The sequence below is a fragment of the Pristis pectinata genome, chromosome 7 (genome assembly GCF_009764475.1).
Source record: "Pristis pectinata isolate sPriPec2 chromosome 7, sPriPec2.1.pri, whole genome shotgun sequence".
Lineage (NCBI taxonomy): Eukaryota > Metazoa > Chordata > Chondrichthyes > Rhinopristiformes > Pristidae > Pristis > Pristis pectinata.
The window spans coordinates 53,791,791-53,818,447 of record NC_067411.1 but is presented as its reverse complement, the minus strand read 5'-3'; the positions used below and the strand labels follow the sequence as shown (position 1 = coordinate 53,818,447).

Sequence of the window (26,657 nt, the reverse complement as noted above, 5' to 3'; positions counted from 1 at the left end):
CCCTAATCAAATCTGGTTCATTGCACAATACCAAATCCAGAATTGCCTTTTCCCTAGTAGGCGCGACCACAAATTGCTCTAAAAAGCCACCTTGTAGGCATTCTAAAATTCCTTCTCTTGGGATCCAGTACCAACCTGATATTGTATTGTATTCAATACAATAATTCCAAGCAAGCTTGTCACCAAACTCCGAGACCTAGGACTCAACACCTCCCTCTGTAACTGGATCCTTGACTTTCTAACAAACAGACCGCAATCAGTGAGGATAGGCAGCAATACCTCCAACATGATTATTCTCAACACTGGTGCCCAACAAGGCTGCGTCCTCAGCCCTCTACTCTACTCCTTATACACTTATGACTGTGTGGCCAGATTCTGCTCTAACTCCATCTACAAATTTGCAGATGATACCACTGTTGTAGGCTGTATCTCAAACAGCGATGAGTCAGAGTACAGGAAGGAGATAAAGAGCTTAGTGGAATGGTGTCATGACAACAACCTTTCCCTCAATGTCAACAAAAGAGCTGGTCATTGAATTCAGGAAAGGGGGCGGTGTACATGCACCTGTCTACATCAATGGTGCCGAGGTCGAGAGGGTTGATAGCTTCAAGTTCCTGGGAGTGAACATCACCAACAGCCTGTCCTGGTCAAATCACACTGATGCCATGGCCAAGAAAGCTCACCAGCGCCTCTACTTCCTTAGGAGGCTAAAGAAATTTGGTTTGTCCCCTTTGACTCTCACCAGCTTTTACCAATGCACCATAGAAAGCATCCTATGTATCACGGCTTGGTACGGCAACTGCTCCGACCAGGACTGCAAGAAGCTACAGAGAGTTGTGGACACAGCCCAGTGCATCATGGACACCAGCCTCCACTCCTTGGACTCTGTCTTTACCTCTCGTTGTCTTGGTGTAGCAGCCAGCACAATCAAAGACCCCACCCACCCCGGGACATTCTCTCTTCTCTCCCCTTCCATCGGGTTGAAGATACAGGAGCCTGAGGGCACGTACCACCAGACTTAAGGACAGCTTCTACCCCACTGTGATAAGACTATTGAACGGTTCCCTTATACAATGAGATGGACTATGACCTCACGATCTACCTTGTTGTGACCTTGCACCTTATTGCACTGCACTGTACTGTTATTGTTTTTACTCTACTGTTATTGTTTTTACCTGTACTACTTCAATGCACTCTGTACTAACTCAATGTAACTGCACTGCGTAATGAATTGACCTGTACGATCGGTTTGTAAGACAAGCTTTTTACTGTACCTTGGTACAAGTGACAATAATAAACCAATACCAATCTACCTGCCTATTGAAATCCCCCATGACCAATGTAACATTACCCTTTTTGCATGCCTTTTCTGTCTCCTGCTGCAATTTGTATCCCACATTCTGGCTACTATTCGGAGGCCCGTATATAACTCCCATCTTTTTTACCCTTGCAGTTTCTTAACTCCATCCACAAGGATTCTACATCTTCTGATCCTATGTCACTTCTTGCTAAGGATTTGATTTCAATTTTTACCAACATGTGCTGATCTTGATGCCAGTTTATATTATATGTCCTCCTCCCACGTATCATCCATATCCCTCCATTCCCTTCATATTCATGTGTCTATCTAAAAGCCTCTTAAACTCCACCAAACTGCCTGCCTCCACAACTACCCTGGTAACCCATTCCAGGCACTTACCACTTGTGTGCAAAAAACTTGCCCCCACATCGCCTTTAAACTTCCCCCCTCTAAGTTTAAGAGCATGTTTGACATTTCTACCCTGGGGAAAAGATTCTGACTGTCTACCCTATCTATGCCTCTCATAATTTTAAAAACCTCTTTCAGGTCTCCCCTCAGCCTCCGACTCTCCAGGGAGAGCAACCCAAGTTTGTCCAACCTTTCCTTATAGCTCATACCCGTTAACACAGGCAGCAGCCTGGAAAACCTCTTTCACACCCTTTTCACAGTCTCCACACCCTTCCTATAAAGGGGCGACCAGAACTGCATGCAAAACTCCAAGTGTGGTCTGACTAAAGTTTTATATAGCTGCAGCATGACTTCCTTACTCTTGTACTCAACACCCATACCAATGCAGGCAAGCATGCCATACGTACCTTCTTTACCATATTATCCATTTGTTATGGACCTGGACCCCAAGATCCCTCTGTACCTCAATGCTATCATTAAATGTGTACTTTCTTCTTTCATTTGACCTCCCAAAGTGTAACACCTCACATTTGCCTAGATTAAACTCCATCTGTCACTTCTCTGCCCATATCTGTACCTGATCTATATCCTGCTGTATTCTTTGATAGTCCTTGATACTGCCCACAGCTCCACAAATCTTGGTGTCATCCACAAACTTGTTAATCCACCCATCTACATTTTCATCCAAATCACTGATATACGGCACAAATAACAGAGGTCCCAGTACCGATTCTTGTGGAACATAGAACACTACAGCACAGTACGGGCTCTTCGGCCCACAATATCGTGCCGACATTTTATCCTGCTCTAAGATCTATCTAACCTTTCCCTCCCACATAGCCCCCTATTTTTCTATCATTCATGTGTCTCTTAAAGAGTCTCTTAAATGTCCCTAATGTATCTGCCCCCACAACCTCTACAGGCAGTGCGTTCCACGCACCTACCACTCTCTGTGTAAAAAACTTACCCCTGACATCCACTGGTCAGGGACCTCCAGCCAGAATAATAGCCTTCCGCCCCTACTCTCTGCCTTCTATGGGCAAGCCAGTTCCAAATCCAAACTTGGAATTTGCCCTGGATCCCATGCATCTTTAACTTCCTACCGTAAGGGACCTTATCAAATGCCTTACTCAAGTCCATGTAGATAACATCCATTGCCTTACCCGCATCAAGCACCTTTGTCACCTCCTAAAAGCTCAAGCTTGTAAGGCATGACCTGCCCCACACAAAGCTATGCTGACTGTCCCTAAGCAGGCCAAATGCGCATAAATCCTATCCTTCAGTATCCTCTCCAATAGCTTCCCTACCTCTCCAATAGATTCCCAACAGAATCTCCACCTGCTGCTGCTTTCTCCTGAATAGTCATTCCTCCCGACAGTATCCAAAACAGTATATTTGTTTTCCAGGGGAATGGCCACAGGAGAATCTTGCACTTTCTGTCTACCCATTCTACCTTTCCCGATGGTCACCCAACTACCCACAGCCATATTCATCTGAAAGCCTCTTAAATGCCCCTGTCATATCTGCTTCCATCATTACTGTTGGCAGTCTGTTCCAGGCACAAACCACTCTCTGTGTAAAAAAAAACCTGCCCTGCACATCTCCTCTAAACTTCACCCCTCTCACCTAGTACTTGACATTTTGGTCCTGAGAAAAATATTCTGTACCCTGTCTGTGCCTCTCATCATTTTATAAACTTCTATCAAGTCTTCCCTCAGCCATCACTGTTTTAGACAAAACAACACAAGTTTGTGCAACCTCTCAAACCATTTATTCAGACCCAGGACATAACCACTACTCCCCCAATTTCCAGTCTGACATTTTTATATATCCCTCCATCCTGTCCTGGGATTCTCTGAAAATGCTCGATAGATTTGAGATGTTTTCTCTCAGGAACCTTCTTAGACTAGAGGCGACAGAGAAATTTGTTTGAGAAGTGTGATTATGCTCAACTCAAAAACTGTAATACTATTAAAAGCATTAAGATTTACTATTGAAAGTATCCTTAAACCCTGCTGAAAAATCAGTAAGAAACAGGAAGTCTTTTATCCTCACACAACAGCAGTTTTATTTCTTTTTGCCACATAACAAACAAAATCCATGCTGATGGCTAAAACCATGAACAGTGAGTATTGTACAAGTCAGTCACTGGCACCTCAGGTGCTTCACTGAGATGAAAAAGAGATAAAGCGTTCATTCCAGCAGCCATCTGCTAATCACAAACAACAGGAAGCCTATTGCCTGAAAAGGAAGCACACAAACTCAACTGCCAACTCATGACGGTGTGGCCAGATTCTGCACTAACTCCATCTTCATCCTCAAAGGCTGAGGGTAGACCTGATAGAGGTTTTGAAATTATGAGAGGCACAGATCTGTTCCCCAGGGTAGAAATGTCAAACACCAGAGGGCATGCTTTTAAGGTTGGGGGGGGGGGGGGGGGGGGTGGAGGGAGTTTAAAGACAATGCGAGGGGCAAGTTTTTTTTTAATGCAGAGAGTGGTAGGTGCCTGGAAAGGGTTACCAGGGAGAGTAGTGGAATCAGGCAATTTGGTGGAGTTAAAGAGGCTTTTAGTTGGACATATGAATATGAAAGGAATGGAAGGATATGGATGATAAACAGGAGGAGGACATTTAATATAAATCAGCACCAAGATCAGCACAACATCGTGAGCCAAATGGCCTGTCCAGTGCTGTAATGTTCTATGTACAAGTTTGCAGATGACACCACTGTAGTGGGCCAAATTTCAAATATCACTGAATCAAGAGTACAGGAAGCCTAGTGGCATGGTGTCACGACAACAACCTTTCCCTCAATGTCAGAAAAACAAAAGAGCTGGTCATTGACATGCTCTTGTTTATATTAATGGTGCTGAGCTGGAGATAGTTGAGAGCTTCAAGTTCTTAGGTGTAAACATCACCAATAACTTGTCCAGGCCCAACCCAGTAGAAGCCATGGCCAAGAAAGTGCACCAATGACTCTACTTCCTCAGGAGGCTAAGGAAATTCGGCACATCCCCATTGACCTTCGCCAATTTTTATAGATGCACCATAAAAAGCATCCTAGCCGGCTGCATCACAGCTTGGTATGACAACTGCTCTGTCCAAGACCGCAAGCAACTACAGAGAGTTGTGGACACAGCTCAGGACATCACGGAAACCAGACTCCCCTCCATGGACTCTGACTACACTTCTAATTACCTTGGTAAAACAGCCAACATAATCAAAGACCCCACCCATCCCAGACATTCCTTCTTCTCCCCCCCATCAGTCAGAAGATACAAAAGCCTGAAAGCATGCACCACAAGGTTCAAGGACAGCTTCTATCTTACTGTTATAAGACTACTGAATAGACCTCTTATATAAGATGAACTCTTGACCTCACAATGTACCTCATCATGACTTTGCATCTTATTGTCTGCCTGCACTGCACTTTCTCTGTAATTGTCACACCATTTTCTGCATCCTCTTATTGTTTTTCCTTTGTGATATCTCAATGTAATGAAATCACCTGAACGGATGGCATGCGAAACAAGTTTTTCCACTGTACCTCAGTCCACGTGACAATAATAAACCAATTACCAAAAAATGCAGCTATTGCATTAAATAATCACACACTGCACACTTCAAGTTGTTTGCAACTAACAATCTTAACTGCTCAGCAGATTAAAGCTTCACATTACTAGAAGATTGGGGAATGTGGTGATCAATGATCCAATTAACTAAAGTAACCTTAACACACATTTTACAAGCAAAGTGTCAAACGTCTTCTTCACGACCCTGTCTACTGTGACGCCACTTTCAGGGAACCATGCACTTGTACTCCTATGTTCTACAACATTCCCCAGAGCCCTAATGTTCACTGTGAAAGTCCTACCCTCATTTGTCTTCCAAAAATGCGACACCTTGCACTTATCCCAATTAAACTCCATTTGCCATTCCTCAGCCCACCTCCAAGATATTCAAGATCCATCTAATTCCTAACCTTCACTGTCTACGACACCATCTATTTTAGTATCATCTGCATATTAACATACCTTATACATTCTCAGGCAAATCATTGATAAAGATGGACAATAGCAAGGGGCCTAGCGTGGGCCCCTGGGGAATACCACTTAGTCATGGGCTTCCAGTCCAAAAAACAACCTTCCACCTTCACCCTCTGCTTCCTACCATCAAGCCAATTCTGTATCCAATTATCTAGCTCTCCCTGGATCCCATCTGATCTTTCCACAGCAGCCTTCCATGCAGAACCTTATCAAAGGCCTGTATAGTTACTTTTTTTAAAAACCAAAATTGTGACACATGATCTCCCATGCACAAAGCCATGCTGACTATCCCTAATCAATTGCTGTCTTTCCAAATGCTGAAATATCTTATCCCTCAGTATCCCCTCTAGTGACTTACCTACCACAGATGTTAGGCTTACTGTCTATAGTTCCCAGATTTTTCTTTGTAGCCCTTTTTAAATAAAGGCATAATATTAGCCACCTTCCAGTCTTCTGGCACTTAACCTATCACTAATGATGATGCATACATCTCAGCTAGGGCTCCTGCTGTTTCTTCTCTAGCTTCTCAAAGTGTCTATGGATACACCTGATCAGGCCCCAGAGGTTTAGCTACCTTCATACGTTTTAAGACATCCAGTACCTCCTCTGCTGTAATGCAGACTACCCCCTTTAACCATCTCAAGTTCCAAAGTCTTCATGTCTTTCTCCACAGTAAAAACTCTTATGTAATGCAGAATAACCAATGTGACTTATCACTAGCAGGAGTTTCAGAATTTGAGAATTAATTTATTTGAAAAGCCAACCCCTCATGTCAACAGCCAAATGCAAAAAACAAACTTAGTGCAGAATTCAGGGAGTGCTGCTTTATCAGAAGTACTATGCTGTGAGTGAGAACTCTGAAGTGGTCATAAAAGATCCCATGGTTTAATTTTAAGAAATTAAGAACGGCAGTGAAGTACATCCCGGACACTGTATAACAATATTTATCTTTTAGCTAATACTATCAATGAACTGTTAAATGTGGTAATTGGTTTACTGTTGTTACATACCAAGATACAGTGAAAAGCTTTGTTAGCATGCCATCCATACAGAACATTCCATACACAAATACATCAAGGTAGTACAAAAGGAAAAACAATAACAGAATGCAGAATCTAGTATTACAGTTACAGAGAAAGTGCAGTGCAGGTAGTCAAGTAAGGTGCTAGGGCTATTACAAGGTAGATTGAGAGTTCAGGAGTTCTTTATCATACAAGAGGTCCATTCAAGAGTCTTATAATGATAGGACACAAGCTGTCCTTGCACTTTGGTATCTTAAGCTTTTGTATCTTCTGCCTGATGAAACAGGGAAGAGAGTGACCGGGTGGGAGTGGTCCTTGATTACGCTGGCTGTTTCCCAAGGAAGCCGGAAGTGTTCACAACTTTCTGCAATTTCTTGTGGTTTTGGTCAGAGCAGTTGTCGTACAAACCTATGATGCATCATGCTTTCTATGGTGGATCTGTAAAAATTGGTGAGGATCATTGTGAACATACCGAATTTCCTTAGCCTTCTGAGGAAACAGAGGCACTAGTGTGCTTTCTTGGCCATAGTGTCTACGTGGCTGGACCAGGACAAGTTATTGGTGATCAACCATCTCTACCTCAGCACCATTGATACTTGTCGATGGAGTTAGAGCAGAATCTGGCCAGACAGTATGAGTATATAGGGAGTAATGCAAGGAGCTGTGGATGAGGCCTTGCGAAGCACCAGTGTTGAGGATAATCGTGGTGGAAATGTTGTTGCTTATCCTTACTGATTTTGGTCTGTTGGTCAGGAAATCAAAGATCTAGTTGTAGAGGAAGGTACTAAGTGCTAGGTCTTGGAGTTTGGAGATATGTTTGTTTGGAATTATGATATTGAAGGTGGCTATTATTTCCATTGTTTATTGTGGATCTTAGTCCAAGAAAACTGGTTGCTGGATTTCCTATAATAGTGGCTACATTTGAAAAATATTTCATCAATTGTAAATTACTTTGAGACATCCTGATATTGCCAAGAATACACGAAAAATGAAGCCTTCCTTCTTTTCTCTCGAGACAGATTATAACCAACCAATCCTCAACTGGTGCTGGTGGCACAAGAACAGCAAAGGTGAATAAAAAGTGAAATAGCAGTAGCATGGAGTACTCTAATATTTAAAATGCAAAATATCTGGTTATTAAATAAAACCTGACAAACATGACTTATTTTAACAATGTAAAGAACACTATATGTACAGATTTATCAAGCAGAAGGCTCCATTTTCCCCCACTGTATATTTATATTACTAAACAGACAACATATTATAGTGTTATGCAAAATTTTACAAAGCACGCCCGTTACAATTTATTCTTCCACATCTTAATACTTTGGACCAAAGTTTTTTAAGGAATCAATTGATAAACAATAGGAATGCACTGAGAAAGACCACAAGCAACGCTGAAGAAACTTTCAAATATCCTTTTTGCTTGTGTGACCCAAATTATTTATTACTAAATAATATGTTAGTATGTACTTACACTGGAATGTTTTCATATGCATCTTCATACTGATCCTGTAAAACAAAGAAAGTACAATGTCCTTCTAGAAGCTGATGCAGATAAGGAAAGTGATAAAGTATACAAATGATAAACATCAGTTTTCAGTGGAAGGAACAGTTAATTTCATTTTATGTATACATTTAATGACAGTTTTAATTCTGATTGTTGTAATTTGTTGCACTCCACAGATTAAGTCACAGAACAAATATTAAATGGTCCCTTTCTACAGCCTAGAATTTGGGCCTCTTTTCACCTTATATTTTGCACAAATTGCTTGCAGATTCTAACAAAACAGTAACTATTTCTTGTTGAAATCCCACCCATCAAAACTTTGCTCTGGAGAGATTCACCTTTCCTGTGTTATGATGACAACACTCATCTCTGCTTTACCAACATAAATTATAGCAAACAACACACAACCTACAACCTTTATTTTCAACTCCTAGTAAACAAGGAGCAAAGCAACACCAATAAAAAGGTCCCAAATGGGACACTGATGTGTGGCTATCTGCATCTGCCTGCCTGAGTTTTTAATGCTTTCCAATTTCACACATCATTGCTGGATCTCAGTACTTATGCTGCAAGCTTTGCAATTAATCAGCCTATGGCTTACAATGACTTGAGGCCATTTGCAACACAGGGCTAGATTCGTTCCAACAACTATGGCCAGACACACTGAGGACACATGTCCTCTCTCCCCGATGTTATCCTTCACCTTAATATCAGCCCTTGTTTGCTGCTGTGCTGTGGTTGCTTTGGAGAGAGTTCTTAAAGTTATGCTGTCATAGAGAGACACAGCACAGAAACAGGCCCTTCCGCCACTGTCCTGGCTGACCATCAAGCACCTTTTGTATGTTTGCCCTAATCCTAGCCTAATCCATTTTATTCTCTTCACGTTTCTATTAACAGTCCCCCAGATTCTATCACCTTCACATTATAGGCGATTTACAGTGGCTAAGTAACCTATGAACTGACACAATTTTGGAATGTGGGAGAAAACCTACTGGATCATAGGGAGAGTGTGTAAACTCCACAGAGACAGCAGCGGAAGTCAGGATTGAACCCAGGTCACTGCAGCTTTAAGGCAGCAGCTTTCCTTGGTCCACTACTATTGTACCCAGACTGAAAGTCACCTGCCATGATTTGTAATACAAGGCCTCTGCCATTGGGAGAAACACTCAGGGCACGTTTTAACACAACAAACTGGATGAAAACTAATCTTAACTAATTTCTAAATGCAAGTTTTCCCTATTTTGTGATTTTTTGGGGGTTCAGTATAACCAAGGACATTAAAGGTTTGACCAGGGAAAAGAAGGAAGCATATATCAGGTACAGGAAATTGTTATCAAATGAGTCACTTGAGGTTATAGGGGAAAAAGGAGAAAATTTAAGAAAATTAGAAGGGAAAAAAAGAGGCCATAAAATGACCTTGGCAAGTAGAATCAAGGAGAAACCCAAAATCTTTTATAAATATATTAGAAACAAGGGGGTAGCAAGAGAGGAAAGAATAGTTCTCCTCAGAGAACAGAGGGATAATCTGTGTGTGAAGCCAGGGGATGCGAGTGAGATCCTAAATACTTCTCAACAGTATTCACCAGGCAGAAGGACATGGGTTGGAGAGTTAATGGAGAAGTACACTGACATACTGGATCACATCTGTATCAGGAAAAAGGAAGTCTTAGAAAATTATGGTGGGTAAATCCCCAGGGCATTGTGGGACCCATCCCAAGATGCTAAGGGAAGCAAGAGAGGAGATTGTTAGGGCGCAGATGGAGATTTTTTGCATCTTCATAGCCACAAGTGAAGTACTGGATGACTGGATGATAACTAACATTGTCCACTTGTTCAAAAAAGGGCAGTATGATAAATCTGGAAACTACAAGCTGGTGAGCATAAGATCAGTGGTATGGAAGTTGTCAGAGAAGATTCTGAGGGACAGGACTTATGTTCATTTGGAAAGGCAGGGACTGATTAGAAGGAGTCAGCGTGGTTTTGTGCAAGGGAGATCATTTCTCACAATTCTGACTGTGACTTCTTGAGGAGATAACCAAAAAGATTGATGAAGGCAGGGCAGTAGATTTTGTCTATTTAGACTTCAGTAAGGCTTTTGACAAGGTCCCACTGGTATGCTGGTCCAGAAGGTTAAAGCACAAGGGATCCAAGGCATGTTGGTGAAATGCATCAAAAATTGGTTTGGTGATAGGAGGCAGAGGATAGTGGTGGATGGTGGTTTTCTGACTGGAAATATGCAACAGTGGAGTACCGCAAGGATCTCTGCTGGGACCTTTGTTGTTTATGAAATATGTGTAAATATCTTGGAAGAGAACGTAGTAGGTATGATTAGTACTATAAATACGTCACTCAGAAGCTTCATTGGTTGAAAAAAGTTAGTATTGTACTCTTTCCAAAGCCTCCACATTTTTCTTATAATAGGGCAAACAGAATTGAATGCAGATGCAGCCTAATCTAACTTCCTGACTCTTGAACTCAATGCCTCGACCAATAAAGGCAAGCATACCATAGACCTTTACCACCCTATCAACCTGTGGGCCACATTCAGGGAGCTGTGGACTTGAAGCCCAAGATCTCTCTGTACATCAACACAGTTAAGGGTACTACCATTAATTGTGTACTCTCTCTTTACATCTGATCTCCCAAAGTGCAACACCTCACACTTGCCCGGATTAAATTCCATCTACCATTTCTCCACCGATATCGGCAACTGATCTATATCCCACTGTACCTTTTGGCAATGTTCAACACTGTTCACAACGCTAACAATCTACATATCATCTGAGAACTTACTAACCCACCCATCCACGTTTTCATCCAAGCCATTTATATGCATCATAAACAGCAGAGGTCCTAGTACGAATCCACCACTAGTCATAGACCTCCAGCCAGAGTAAGTCTCATATATACGCTATGGGCAATCCAATTCTGAATCCAAACAGCCAATTCACCATGGATCCCATGCATCATAATCTCCTGGATAAGACTACCATGAGGGATCTTGTCAAATGCCTTAATAAAATCCATGCAGACAACACCCACAGCTCTGCCTTCATTGATCACCTTCGTCACCACCTCAGAAAACTCAATGAAGTTAGTAAGACACAACTTGCCCCACACAAAGTCCCTAATTAGGCCATGGTTTTCCAAATGCTCATAAATCCTATCCCTAAGAATCCTCTCCAAAAGCTTCCCTACTACTGATATGAGGCTCACTGGTCTTTCCAGGATTATCCCCCATTTCCCTTCTTGGATAACAGAACAACATTAGCCACTATGCAGTCCGAGACCTCGCCTGTGGCTAGAGAGGACATGAAAATCTTGGTCAAGGCCCCAGAAATCTCATCTCTTGCCTCTCTCAATAACCTCAGGTATATTCCATCAGGCCTTGGGGTCTTATCCACCTTCTTCAAAAGAACACAACTCTACCTCTTTCTTTATCCCTAGTTATCCTCTTGCTCCTGATGCATGTATATAATACCTTGGGATTCTCTTTAATCCTACTTGCTAAGGACTTTTGACGGCCTCTCCTAATTCCCTTTTCTTCTTGACTAAATTCACCACTTCTCTCGTCATCCAAGGCTCCCTTACCTTGCCACCCTTGTCTTTCTTTCTTACTGTACTCTGTGCAGTTGGTCTTTAAACACTCTCCACATATCAGATGTGGACTTGCCCAAAAACAGGTTCCCAATTAACTCTCCCTAGTTCCTGCCTAATGCTCTTGTAATTTGCCCTACCACAATTTAACACTCTTCCACAAAGTCCATAGCTATATAATACTTAAGGAGTTGTGATCACTATTCCCTAAATGTTCTCCCATTGAAAGGTCAGTCACCTGGCCGGGCTCATTTCCCAATACCAAGTCCAATATGGCCCCTCCTCTAGTTGGGCTATCATCAGAATGATTTAAGAAACCCTCCTGGATGCACCGAACAAATTCTTCCCCATCTAACCCTCTTGCACCAAGGAAGTTCCAGTCTATATTGGGGAAGTTGAAATCACCCACAACAGCTTTGTTGTTTTTGCTCCTTTCCCTAATCTGCCTTCACATCCGTTCCTCAATGTCCTTGTGGCTACTAGGGGGTCTGTAGTATAATCCCATCAGAGTGATTGCACCTTTCTTATTTTTGAGTTCTAACTATTTAGTCTAAGTGGATGTGCCCTCCATTATATCCCCTCTGAGTGCACCTGTGATATTGTCCCTGATTAATCATGCAACGTCCCCCCCCCCCACTTTGCCTCCCTCTCTATCTTTTCTAAAGCATCGAAATCCTGAAACATTAAGCATCCAGTCCTGTCCCTCTCTCAACCAAGTCTCTGTAATAGCCACAACATCATAGTTCAATGTACTGATCCATGCTCCAAGTTCATCACCCTTGCCCCTTAATACTCCTTGCACTGAAATAAACATACTTTCACCCATCTGTCCCATCATGTCTATTACCTTGCTCCTGCCTGTCCTTCCTTACAGACTTACTGGTCACGACATCTACTTTCCTCTTCACTTTCTAACCCAGTGCTCTGGTTTCAATTCCCCTGCCAAATTAGTTTAAACCCTCCCGAGTCACACTAGCAAACCTCCCAGCCAGAATATTAGTTCCTCTCCAGTTAAGGTGTAACCTACCCCTCTTTTACAGGTTGTCCTTACCCCAGAAGAGGTTCCAATGATCCAAGAACCTGAAGCTCCTCAGCCACATTCTATTCATTCGTTCTAGCTTTCTATTCCTACCCTGACTAGCATTTAGCACCGAGAGTAATCTGGAAATTACTACCTTCAAGATCCTGCTTTTCATTTAAAATAAAATGAAGAAATACTAAATAAACTAATCAAACTTACGTTGCAGCTTTATAAAACTCTGGTTAGGCCACATCTAGAGTATTGCGTTCAGTTCTGGCCCCCCCCATTATAGGAAGGATGTGGCGGCTATGCAGAGAGTTCAGAAGGGATTTAATTTACCAGGTTGCTGCCTGGATTAGAAGCATGTGCTGTAAGGAGAGGTTAGACAAACTTGGGTTGATTTTTCTGGAGCAGCGGAGGCTGCAGGAAGACCCGATAGAAGTTTATAAAATTGTGAAAGGTATTGATGGAGTAGCCAGTATCTTTATTCCAGGGTCAAAATGTCTAATACTGGAGGGCATGCATTTAAGGTGAGAGAGAGTGGTGGGTGCCTGTAATATGCTGCCCTGGGTGGTGGTGGAGGCAGAGGCTCTTAGAAAGACACATGAAGATGCAGAGAATGGAGGGATATGGACCACGTGCAGACAGAAAGAACTAGATATCATTAGCTTAATTAGTTCATTGACATTCCATCTATATTTAAGAATGGAGATAGAACATATTCTCAAAATTATATCCAGAACTTCCAGCATGTGAAGGTGTATTTTCTCTTGAAGAACATAGAAATATATCTAAAACTTAAGAAAACAGTAGTTAACATAGCTTTCAAAGTATCTCCTTGCTTGACAAACCACTGGGTTCTCTGAGATGCTACAGAGTAGATAACAGTAATGCGCTAAGTGCGATATTAAGATTTCAAAGTACTTTTGATAAGGTGTCACATTCTGCACTACTGAATCAGATCATATACAAAGATAACTAGTAGCAGAATGGATAAAAAAAAATCCAAAAGATGCCTGATGTATCTCAAATATAAAGAGAAAATGCCAGAAATTCCTAATAAGACAGGTCACATCTCTGAAGAAAGAAACAGAATTATATTTGATCAGAATTGTAGAATAGATAGCTAGCTGGCTGCAAGCAAAGAGCGCAGGTATAAGGGTTTTAATTCTGAGACACAGAAGACTGGAAGTGGGGTTCTACAAGGAACAGTATCATGACTGCTATTCAGAGCATAAATGATTGATTCTATGTTTGGAATTTTAAAAAGTTTTTTTTTATGGACAGCACGAAAGTGGGAGAAGAGACTAGGGAAAGAATTCAGTATTGAGGAAGAGAGATCGTTACAAGGTGACTTTAATAAATTGGCAGAACGGGTATGGAAAAATGAATTGCAACATATAAATTACATATCGTTAAGTTAAAAATATCATAGTGAAGAAGGTTGTCTAAGGATCAACTAGAAAGTTGGGTGGAATGGTACCAGATTGAACCTAATCCATTCAGGTGTGACATAATGCATTTTGGCATGTCAAATACTGGTAGAACATATACAGTAAATGGCAGGGACATCACAGATCCCTGAAAGAGGCAACAGAGGTGGATAGGGAAGTGAAGGCATTTGGCTTGCTCACCTTCACAGGCCGAGGCATTGAGTATAAGAGATGGACGTCATTTTGCAGCTTTACAAAACAATAGTTAGGTCACACTTGGAGTACTTTGTACAGTTCTGGTCGCCACACCACAGGAAAGATGTGCTAGCATTAGAAAGAGTGCAGAAGAGATTCACCACAATGTTGCCTGGAATGGAGGGCTTTACTCACAGGGAGAGGGTGGATAGTCAGAGTTATGGAGTCATACAGCACAGAAACAGGCCCTTTGGCCCAACTCACCTATGCTGAACTGCTCACATTTGCCTGTATTTGGCCCATATCCCACTAAACCTTCCCTATCTATGTACCTGTCCAAATACCTTTTAAACATTGTAATTGTACCTGCCTCAACCATTTCCTCTGGCAGCTTGGTCGACATACCCACCACCCTCTGTGTGGAAAAAGTTGCCCTTTAGGTCCACTTTAAATCCTTCCCCTCTCACATTAAATCTATGCCCTCTAGTTTTAGATGCACCTACCCTGGGCAAAAGGCTGTCACCATTCATCTTATCTATAAACCTCATGATTTTATACATCTCAAAAAGGTCACTCCTCAGCATCCTACACTCCAGGGAAAAAAGCTCCAGTCTATCCAGTCCCCCTTATAACTCAAGCCCTCCAGTCCCATTAACATCCTTGTGAATCCTTCTGCACCCTCTCCAGTTACTGACATCTTTCCTACAGCTAGGCGATCAAAACTGCATGCAGTACTCCAAGTGTGGTCTCACCAAGGTCTTGTACAGTGGTAACATGATGTCCCAACTCTTGTACTCAGTACCCTGACTGGTGAAGACAAGCATGCCAAATGCCTTCTTCACCACCCTATCTAACTATGTCACCACTTTCAGGGAACCGTGTACTTGTATCCCCAGGTTTCTCTGTGCTACAACACTCTCCACAGCACTGCCATTTACCGTGCGTCTTGTCCTGGTTTAACTAACCAAAATGTATCACTTCTCACTTGTCCAAGTTAAACTCCATATGCCAATTCCTGGAACACTTTCCCAATTGATTTAGATCCTGTTGTAATCTTACATGACTTTCTTCACTATACCACTAATTAACAATAATAAACCAATACCAATTTTGGTGTCATCCACAAACTGACTAAGCATGCTAACTACATTCTCATCCAAATTGTTAATATAGGTGACAAACAATAGTGGATTCAGCATGGATCACCTGCTGATAGCACATTAGCCACCCTCCGTTCTTCTGGTGCCTCACCCATGTCTAACGATGAAACAAGCATCTCTACCAGGACTCCGACAATTTCTTTCCTACCTTCCCACAATATCCTAGGATACACTTGGTCAGGCCCCAAGATTTGTAGGCTGGGTTGGTTCTCACTGGGACATGGGAGGCTGAGGGTTGACCTCATCGAGGTTTATAAAATTATGAGATGCATAGATAGGGTAGACAGTCAGAATCATTTTCTCAGGATAGGGGAATCTAAAACTAGAGGGCATAGTTTTAAAGCAAGAGAGAAGAAATTCAAAGGAGATCTGAGGGATAAGTTTTCTGGACACAAGTTGGTGGTTACATGAAACCAGCTGCCAGAGGAAGTGGTGGAGGCAGATGCAATTACGATGTTTAAAAGGCATTTGGATAGGATCTTGGATAGGAGGCTTATTTCACATACGTGAAGAGCAGAAGGATGACAAGAGTAATGGTAGGACCGATTAGAGACAAAGGTGGGAAGATGTGCCTGGAAGCTGTGGAAGTGGGTGAGGTTCTCAATGAATATTTCTCTTCAGTATTCACCAAAGAGAGGGGCCTTGATGACGCTGAGGACAGTGTTGGTAAGGGTAATATTCTGGAGCATGTAGATATCAAGAGAGAGGATGTGTTGGAGTTGTTAGAAAATATTAGGACAGATAAGTCCCCGGGGCCCGACAGAATATTCTCCAGGTTGCTCTGCAAGGTGAGGGAGGAGATTGCTGAACCGTTGGCTAGGATCTTTGAGTGCTCGTTGTCCACAGGAATGGTACAAGAGGATTGGAGGGTGGCGAATGTTGTCCCCTTATTCAAAAAAGGTAGTAGGGCTAGTCCAGGGAATTACAGACCAGTGAGCCTTACGTCTGTGGTGGGTAAGCTGTTGGAAAGGATTCTAAGAGATAGGATCTATGAGGGTTTAGAGAATCATGGACTGATTAGGGACAGCCAGCATGGCTTTGTGAAGGGAAGATCATGTTTCACAAGCCTGATAGCGTTCTTTGAGGTGACCATGAAGATTCATGAGGGTAGTGCAGTAGATGTGGTCTACATGGATTTTAGTAAGGCGTTTGACAAGGTTCCACATGGAAGGCTTCTTCAGAGGGTCAGAGGGCATGGGATCCAGAGAGGCTTGGCTGTGTGGATTCAGAATTGGCTTGCCTGTAGAAAGCAGAGGGTTGTGGTGGAGGGAGTGCATTCAGATTGGAGTGCTGTGACTAACGGTGTCCCACAAGGAACGGTTCTGGGACCTCTACTCTTCGTGATATTTATTAATGACTTGGATGAGGGGGTAGAAGAGTGGGTTGGCAAGTTTGCAGACAACACAAAGGTTAGTGGTGTTGTGGATAGTGTAGAGGACTGTCAAAGCTTGCAGAGTGATATTGATAGGATGCAGGGCTGGGCTGAGAAGTGGCAGATGGAGTTCAATCCAGAGAAGTGTGAGGTGGTACACTTTGGAAGGACAAACTCCAAGGTGGAGTACAAGGTTAATAGCAGGATACTGGGTAGTGTGGAGGAGCAGAGAAATCTGGGGGTTCATATCCACAGATTCCTGAAAGTTACCTCACAGGTGGATAGGGTAGTTAAGAAAGCTTATGGGATGTTAGCTTTCATAAGTCATGGGATCGAGTTTAAGAGCCGCAGCTCCACAAAACCCTGGTTAGGCCACACTTGGAGTACTGTGTCCAGTTCTGGTCGCCTCATTATAGGAAGGACGTGGAAGCGTTGGAAAGGGTGCAGAGGAGATTTACCAGGATGCTGCCTGGATTGGAGAACATGTCTTATGAGGATAGGTTGAGTGAGCTAGGGCTTTTCTCTTTGGAGAGAAGGAGGATGAGAGGAGACTTGATAGAGGTATACAAAATATTAAGAGGAATAGACAGAGTGGACAGCCAGCACCTCTTTCCCAGGGCACCAATGCTCAATACAAGAGGGTATGGCTTTAAAGTAATGGGTGGGAAGTTCAAGGGAGATATCAGAGGAAGGTTTTTCACCCAGAGAGTGGTTGGTGCAAGGAATGCACTGCCTGGGGTGGTGGTGGAGGTTGATACGTTGGTCAAGTTCAAGAGATTGTTAGATAAGCATATGGAGGAACTTAAAATAGGGGGATACGTGGGAGGAAGGGGTTAGATAGTCTTAGGCGTGGTTGTGGGGGCAGATACATTAGGGACATCTAAGAGACTCTCAGATAGACACACGAATGATAGAAAAATGGGGAGCTATGTGGGAGGGAAGGGTTAGATAGATCTTAGGGCAGGATAAAATTTCAGCACAACATTATGGGCCGAAGGGCCTGTACTGTGCTGTAGTGTTCTATGTTCTATGTAATGCTATTGCAGAGTTTTGCCTATCAGTAAAGGACAAGAACATTCACTTCTTGTTTTCTTGATAAGTCTAAGGGATGACCTTTAAAATTATGGAAGGTTTTGATAATCATATTAGTTATGGGAAGGTGGCCATATAAACACTATCAATGCAAATAGTCACCAAAAAAAAATCAAGAATTCTATTGCTGAGAATAGGTATAAGTATGCATAAGTGTAAGGAGTTGCATAGGTGTGAGGTATTGCATTCTGGGAAGTCAAACCTGCATAGGACTTTCACAGTGAACGGTCGGGCCCTGGGAGTGTTGTAGGCGAGAGAGACATAGGGGGGATAAGTACATAATTCGCTGATAGACAGGGTGGCGAAGAAGGCATTTAGCACACTGGCCTTCATCAGACAGGGCGCTGAGCATCAAATTTGGGAGGTTATGTTGCAGTTGTACAAGACCTTGGTGAGGCTGCACCTGGTGCATTGTATACAGCTTGGTTACCCTGTTATTGAACCGACATCATTAAGCTGGAAAGAGTGCGAAGCAGATTTGCGAGACTATTGCCAGGACTCGAGGGCCTGAGTTACAGGAGAGGCTGAACAGGCTAGGACTTTATTTCTTGGAGCTTAGGAGAATGAGGGGTGATCTTATAGATGCATATAAAAATCATGAAGGGCATAGATAGGGTGAATGCACAATGTCTTTTTCCCCTAGGGAAAGGGAATCAAAAACTAAAGGGCATAGGTTTAAAGTCAAAGGAGAGAGATTTCAAAGGGACTCGAGGGGCAATTTCTTCACACAGAGGATGATGATATATGGAACAAGCTGCCAAAGGAAGTGGTAGATGCGAGTACAATTACAATGTTTAAATTAAATTTGGACAGGTTCATGGATGGGAAAAGTTTAGAGGGATATAGGTCAAACACAGGCAAATGGGACTCGCTTAGATGGGTATGTTGGTCAGCATGGACGAGTTGAACCGAAGGACTTGTTTCTATGCTGCATTACTCTATGACCCTCTGCACCTCATTACCAAAAGGAGCAATTATAGAGTCACAGTACAACACATCAGTGTTATATGTGTCTACGTGAGGTAATCCTATTTGCCTGCATTTGGCCCCAGCAATTTCTTTCCTTCCTTCTCACAATGTCGTGGGATACACTTGGGAATTTATCTACCCTTATATATCTCAAGACCGCCAACACCTCCTCTTTCATAATGTCAATATGGTTCAGGAAATCATTGTATTATTGTCGTCTTCCCTGAACTCACTGGCTTCTATGAGGTAGATACTACAAATATATTTAAGAATAGAGGGACATGTTGATTAGGTGATGTAGAAAGATGTGAGGAGATTAATGTATGGCATACATTACAGATAAAATACACAAATTGACCAGCATGTTCAAGGGACTGAGAATTAATGAGACTTTTACTAAGGTGGTCACACCCAAGGTACAGGCTTCAGATAGATGGGTGACCACCAGGAAAAGTAAGGGGAGAAGGCAGACAGCGCAGGATTTCCCTGTGGCTATTCCCCTCACTGACAGTATACCTCTTTGGATACTGTTGGAGGGGGATGATTTTTCAGGGGTTAGCAGAAGCAGTCTGGCCTCTGGTACTGTGACCAGCTTTGAGGATCAGGGTGCAGTCAGACAGGGCAATGGTGATAGGAGACTTGAAAGGGGGACATGCAGGAGATTCTGTGGCTGCAGAAGAGACATCAGGATGGTGTGCTGCCTCCTAGGTGCCAGGGTCAAGGATGTCTCTGAGCGGGTGCAGAACATTCCTGAGGAGGGCAAACATCCAGAGGTCGTTGTACCCATTGGTACAAACAACATAGGTAGAACAAGGGATGAGGTCCTGCAGAGTAAGAAGTTAAGAAGCAGGACCTTGAGGGTAGTGATGTCCGGATTACTCCCGGTGCCACGTGCAAGTGAGGTCAGAAATAGAAGGATAGACCAGATAATTCATGGCTGAGGAGCTGGTGGAGGTGTCAGGGATTCAGGTTCTTGGATCATCGGGATCTCTTCTGGGGTAGATGTGACCTCTACAAGAGGGACGGTCTGCACTTGAACCAGAGGGGGACCAATATCCTTGCAGGGAAGTTTGCTACTGCCACATGGAAGGATTAAAACTAAATTAGCAGGGAGGGTTGGGAGCAAGTCAGGGGATAAAGCAATTGCTTGCAAAAGTAAGTTTAGTAATCAGCATAGCCAGGGGCACAGTGAAGGGTGGGAAAGGAATTGGTTCTGGGGACTAGGAAGTTATAGCCATAACAGAAACATAGCTGAGAGAAGGGCAGGACTGGCAGCTTAGTGTTCCCAGATACAGATGCTATAGGCGTGACAAAGGTTAGCAAGGAGGTCGTGTTGCCCTTTTGATAAAGGAGAATGTAACAGCAGTGCTTAGAGACAAGATCCTTGGAGGATCATCCAGTGAGGCCATATGGATGGAACTTAGGAACAAGAAGGGGGGTGTCAATAGTATAGTATAGTATTGTATAGTATAAACCACCCCCCCCCCCCCCAATAGTCAGCAGGAACTTGAGCAGGTGCGTAAGAATAACAGGGTTGTATTAGTGGGAGATTTTAATTTCCCCTGGTATTGACTGGGCCACACAGGGTATTAAGGGCTTACATAGGGTGGAATTTGTGAAATGTGTCCAGGGAAGTTTCCTGAGTCAATATATAGAGGGACCTACTCAGGAGGTCCATTGTTCAAGAAGGGTAGGAAAGACAGGCCAGGGAACTATGAGCCAGGGATCCTGACTTCAGCTGTAAGGAAGTTACTGGAGGGACTTCTGAGGGACAAGATCTACCATCACTTGGATAGTCAAAGCCTGATCGGGAATAGTCAACAATAGTTTTGTGCGTGAGAGGTTATGTCTGACAAATCTTTGAGAGTTTTTCTGAAGAGGTAACTAAGGGGATAGATGAAGGTAGGGCAGTGGATGTTGTCTATATGGACTTTAGCAAGGCCTTTGACAACGTTGCGGATGGCAGGCTGATTTGGAAGGTTAGGTTGCAGGGGATTCAGGTGGAGCTAGCAAGCTGGATTCAGAGCTGACTCGATGATAGGAAGCAGAGGGTGATGGTTGAAGGTCAATTCTCTGACTGGAGGCCTGTGACTAGTGGGATGCGCCAGGGGTCAGTGTTGGGACCTCTGTTATTCATTATGTAAATGATTTGGATAGGAACGTACATGGCACGATTAGCAAGTTTGCCGATGACACTAAATTATAGGGTCTTGTTGATAGTGAAGTAGGTTTTCAATGAATTACAAAGAGATCTTGATAAGATAGGGAGATGGCCTGAGGAATGGCAAATGGATTTCAATTTAGATAAGTGTTAGGTGATGCATTTTGGACGGTCAAGCCAGGGTAGTGGGTGAGTCCAGGACCAGAGGGCACAATCTTAGAATTAGAGGGTACAGTTTCAAAACAGAGATGAGGAAAAATTTCTTTAGCCAGAGGGTGGTGAATTTGTGGAACTCCTTGCCACGTACAGCAGTGGAGGCCAGATCAGTGGGGGCGTTCGAGGAGGAGATAGATAGATATCTAAATAGTCAGGATATCAAGGGATATGGGGATAAGGCCGGTAATTGGGATTAGAATAGTTTTTTTTTCTTCTTCTTCTTCCCCCATTCCCCATTTCTCATTTCTATTTCCCTTTCCTTGGAGCAGACACGATGGGCCGAATGGCCTTCTTCTGCTCCCTTGTCTTGTGATCTTGTGAACAGAAGGACCTGGAAGTACAAGTGCATAGTTTGCTGAAAGCGGCCGCACAAGTAGACAGTGTGGTGAACAAGGCGTTCAGCATGCTGGCCTTCAACAGTCAGGGCAGAGTTTAGGAGTAGGGACATTATGTTGCAGTTATACAAGTCGCTGCTGAGGTCACACTTGGAGTTTTGGGCACCCTGTTATAGGAAAGACATATCAAGCTGGAGAGGGTGCAGAAGAGATTTACGAGAATGCTACCTGGACTAGAGGGCCTGAGTCATAGGGAGAGGTGGCCACGTTGGATCTTTATTCCCTGGAGCACAGGAGAATGAGGGGTGACCTCATAGAAGTTTATAAAATCATGGATAAGGTGGACAGTCATGGTCTTTTCCCCCAGAGTTGGGGAGTCCATAACTAGAGGACACAGATACAAGAGGGGAGAGATTTAAAAGAGACCCGAGAGGTAACTTCTTTACACAGAGGGTGGTAAGTGCCTGGAACGAACTGCCAGAGAAAATGGTCGTGGTGGGTAGAATTGCAACATTTAAGAGGCATTTGGATACAAACATGGAGGGGAAGGGTTTAGAGGGTTATGGGCCGAACACGGGCAACTGGGACTAGCAGGGAGGATGCTGTGACATGGACTAGTTTGTTCAAAGGGTCTGTTTCCATGCTGTATTATTCTATGATTTTAAAGACTTAAATTTGTTAATTTCACAGAACATATTCACATCCTAATTGGTTAATTTCACTCAGTCCGAACAAAATGAAAATATTGTAGTCGACAGATTCCTTCAGCATCTCTCTCTGCTGCACCTTCCTTGAGTCTTCCAAAATAGAAAAATCTTCCATTACCAGCACTGATAACTTCCAACTTGCTAAGCAGACCAAAAAAGTGAATTCATTGAATTCAAATTTTTCTTCCTATACTAATGTAAGAGTGAACTTTAACTTTTGTGTGAGACTTTGAGCTGTGGTTACTATCCAACAATAAGACAACATAAAATTATTTTCCTCTCTCTTGTTCTGTATATTGAAAAACTATTGCATAAATGCAAATGCCCGATGCTCTATTTGGAGGAGAAAAATTGGCATTCTAGAATCACTTAATATATGGATATAACTATTTGGAATATTATTCCTATTTGGAATATAACTGTCCCAAAAAATTAAGAGTTCAAGAGCACAATGTACTTTAATTTCTAAATGTAATTTTTGGCCTGAGCTGAACATATTTTAAATGTTTTGTTCTCATATTCCTGGTGGTGCTGGCAATATTGTACTTATTTTCCTTCCATTTTCACCCTGACAATGCAGAAGTGCTGGGTGTGGTCTTGAACTGCAGCAGCCTTTGTACTTAGGTGAAAAGTACACTGGTCTTTAGGAAATCATGTACAATGACAATTAACTTGTAGCTTCATTTCCCTTCTCAATGCACAATTTTGCAGATAGAAATCCTGCAACCAGAAGTTAAGTGGCAAATAACTTATGAAAAATAGCTGTTATGTGATACTCAAAGTTGCTTTGCCGTTTTTCAGCCAACATGTAATCCACACATAATACAAATTCAGCATGCAGAATATCATAGAACCACTTCTGTAAGTTTTTCCATAATATATATCTAATGATAGTTTCCTATCCCACAGAGACAACACATTTTACCAAAGAAGCCTCAGAGGTAGGTGCATAATCAGTAAACAACTTTGTTGTTGCTGAAAATTATTCACATCTTCTACTGGAACACCAACCCAGGTATCATCAAAACACTGGTGTTAACCAAGTACTTCAACAAAAGGTTTATTCTTGGGAATGTGGATAATGCTTTTTTATTTCAAAATATGTTTTATTCATAAAGAAAATTAGAAGTATACAAAACAGAACATTCTATTCAACATTTGCATAGCAAGTCATGTCATCCCCATTCCTTAACATAAGCATGACATCAGTTATCATTATTAATTTAAAGTCATAGAATACTACAGCACAGAAACACACCCTTCAGCCCATCTTGTCCATGCTGACCTGGTTTTCTGCCTAGTCTCATCTACCTGCACCTGGACCATACCCCTCTCATTCATGTACTTATCCAAACTTCCCTTAAATGTTACAATTGAACCCGCATCAACCACTTCCGCTGGCAACTCATTCTACACTCTCACCACACTCTGAGTGAAGTAGTTCCCCTTCAGATTCCCCTTCAATATTTCACCTATCACCCTAAACCTATGACCTCTAGTTCTAGTCTCACCCAACCTGAGGGGAAAATCCTGCAATGCATTCACTCTGTCTATATGCATCATAATTTTGTATACTTCTAAAAGATCTCCCCTCATTCTTCTGCGCTCCGGGGAATAAAATCCTAACCTATTTAACCTATCCCTGTAACTCAAGTCCTCAAGTCCTGCCAACATCTGTGTAAATTTTCTCTGCAGTCTTTCAAGCTTATTGATATCTTTCCTGTGGGTAGATGACCAGAACTGCACACAATACTCCAAATTTGGCCTCACCAACATCTTATATACAACTTTAACATAACATCCCAACTCCTGTACTCAATGCCCTGATTTATGAAGGCCAATGTGCCAAAGGCTCTCTTTACCACCCTATCTACCTGTGATGCCACTTTCAAGGAACTGTAGATCTGTATTCCCAGGTCCCTTTGTTCTGCTGCACACCTCAGTTCCCTACCATTCATTGTGCAAGTCTTGCCCTGGTTTGTCCTCCCAAAGTGCATCACCTCACACTTGTCTGCATTAAATTCCATCAGCCATTTTTCAGCCCATTTTCCCAGCTGGTCCAGACCACTTTGCAAACTTTGCTAGCCTTCCTCGCTGTTCACTATGCCCCCAATCTTGGTGTCATCCCCAAATTTGCTTATCCAGTTCACCACATTATCATCTAAGTCATTAATATAGATGATAAACAACAACAGACCCAGCACTGATCCCTGTGGCACACCACTAGTCATAGGCCTCCAATCAGAGAGACAACCATCTACTACTACTCTCTGGCTTCTCCCGCTAAGCCAACATTGAATCCTGAATGCCAAGCAACTTAATCTTCTGAAGCAGCCTCCCATGCAGGACTTTACAACCTTAAAGAAAAGTTTATGCAGTTCTGACAGAGATTTCAACTAATTGGTATGCAATGGCAGGAGGGTGCTAAACTATGGTTCTTCCCCATACAGCCCTTGCAGTGGCTGTACCCAGCTTCAGCACATCCCTCGATGCATGGTCATTGTTTAAAAAAAGCAGGACTTGTTACTATCATCTGCAACACAATGCTTGAAACACTAGTGGAAATAGATTCAATAGTAACTTTCAAAAGGGAATATGATATGTAATTACAGGGATGATTTGTATAGTTGAAGGGAAACTGAAGGACTACGATTTCATGCCAGCCCAATCAGGCCAACTTCCTGAGAACACTGCAGGCACTTAAAATCTAAATACAAGTTATAATGTAACCCAACAGCATGTGTGGTTACGGGAGATGATGTTCCGATGTAATAATATAAAATATACAATGAGATCACACAGCCCTCCCTCACAGCTGTCCTACCATCTGACATGATTATGGGTGACCCCATACCTTTAATTTCCTTTTCTACCAATCCCCAAATCCCTTGGCACCATTATATCCAAAAATATCTCAGCATAAGTCTTGAATATAACCAACTACTGAGCATTTAAAAACCCCAGTAGTCCAAAAGTTCATAGCCATCTATAATGAAATTTCTTCTCAGGCATCTTATTCCAGATATTCATCGCCCTGTGTGTGAAAAACTTACCCCTCAAATCGCCTTTAAATTCCTACTACCTCTGGAAAGCAGCTAACATTATCAAGGATCCCTCCCATCCTGGTCATTCTCTCTTCTCCCCTCAAAACCGTACTCTCTAGTTCTAGACTCTGTTATCCTGGGAAAAAGATTCTGACCATCTATTCTGTCTATGCCTCTCATTACTTTACAGACATCTATAAGGTCAACCCCTAGCCTCCTACATTCCAGTGAGAATATGCCCAGATTATCCACTCTCTCTTTATGCAAAACCCTCCATTCCAGACAACATCCTGGTGAATCTCTGCTGCGCTCTCTCTATTGCTACCACAGCCTTCCTGTAGCATGGTGACCAGAACTATACACAATAGTCCAAGTAGAGTTTACCAATGTTTTGTACAACTGCAACATGATGTCCTGACTCTTAAACTCAATGCCTTGGCCTATGAAGGCAAGCATACCAAATGCCTTCTTCACCACCCTTTCCACCTATGTTGCCACCTGCAGGGAGCTATGGACTTGCACCCCAAGGTCTCTCTATACATCAGTACTCCTAAGGTGCCTGCCATTTATTCTGTATGTCCCACTAGAATTTGAACCTCCCAAAGTGAATTACCCTGCACTTGTCTGGATTAAACTCCTTCTGCCATTTCTCTGCCAACATTTCCTTTGACAACTTTCATCACAATCCACAACTCCACCAACTTTTGTCATCTGCAAAAATGTCATCCATTTTTGTCACACCAACCCCTGTGATACATCACTTGTTACAGATTTCCAGTCAGTAAACAACCATCCACCACTACCTCCTGCATCCAAGCCAATTTTGGATGCAGTTTCCCAACATGCCTTGGATCCCTTGTGCCTTCAAGTTTCAGAACAACCTATCATACAGGAGCTCATCAAAAACCTCACTAAGGTCCAAGCAAAGCAAAAAAGGTAATAGTCTCTGGATTGCTACCTGAGCCACGTGCAAATTGGTCAATGAGATCAGAGAGTTAAATGCGTCGCTCAAAGATTGGTGTGGGAGAAGTGGCTTTGAATTCTTGGGACACTGGCGTCAGTATTGGGGA

The 26,657-nt window shown here is 42.7% G+C and overlaps 1 protein-coding gene across 2 annotated transcripts in view; it reads right to left on the bottom strand.

The window, feature by feature from the left end:
• LOC127572255 (tetratricopeptide repeat protein 39B) overlaps nucleotides 1–26,657 on the bottom strand; it is a 205,420-nt gene that overhangs the window by 115,462 nt on the left and 63,301 nt on the right. For both annotated transcript variants that reach the window (XM_052019233.1, XM_052019234.1), the window contains one exon: nucleotides 8,253–8,287. In XM_052019233.1, coding sequence (XP_051875193.1) covers nucleotides 8,253–8,287 — 35 coding nt within the window. The remainder of the gene's footprint in view (nucleotides 1–8,252; nucleotides 8,288–26,657) is intronic.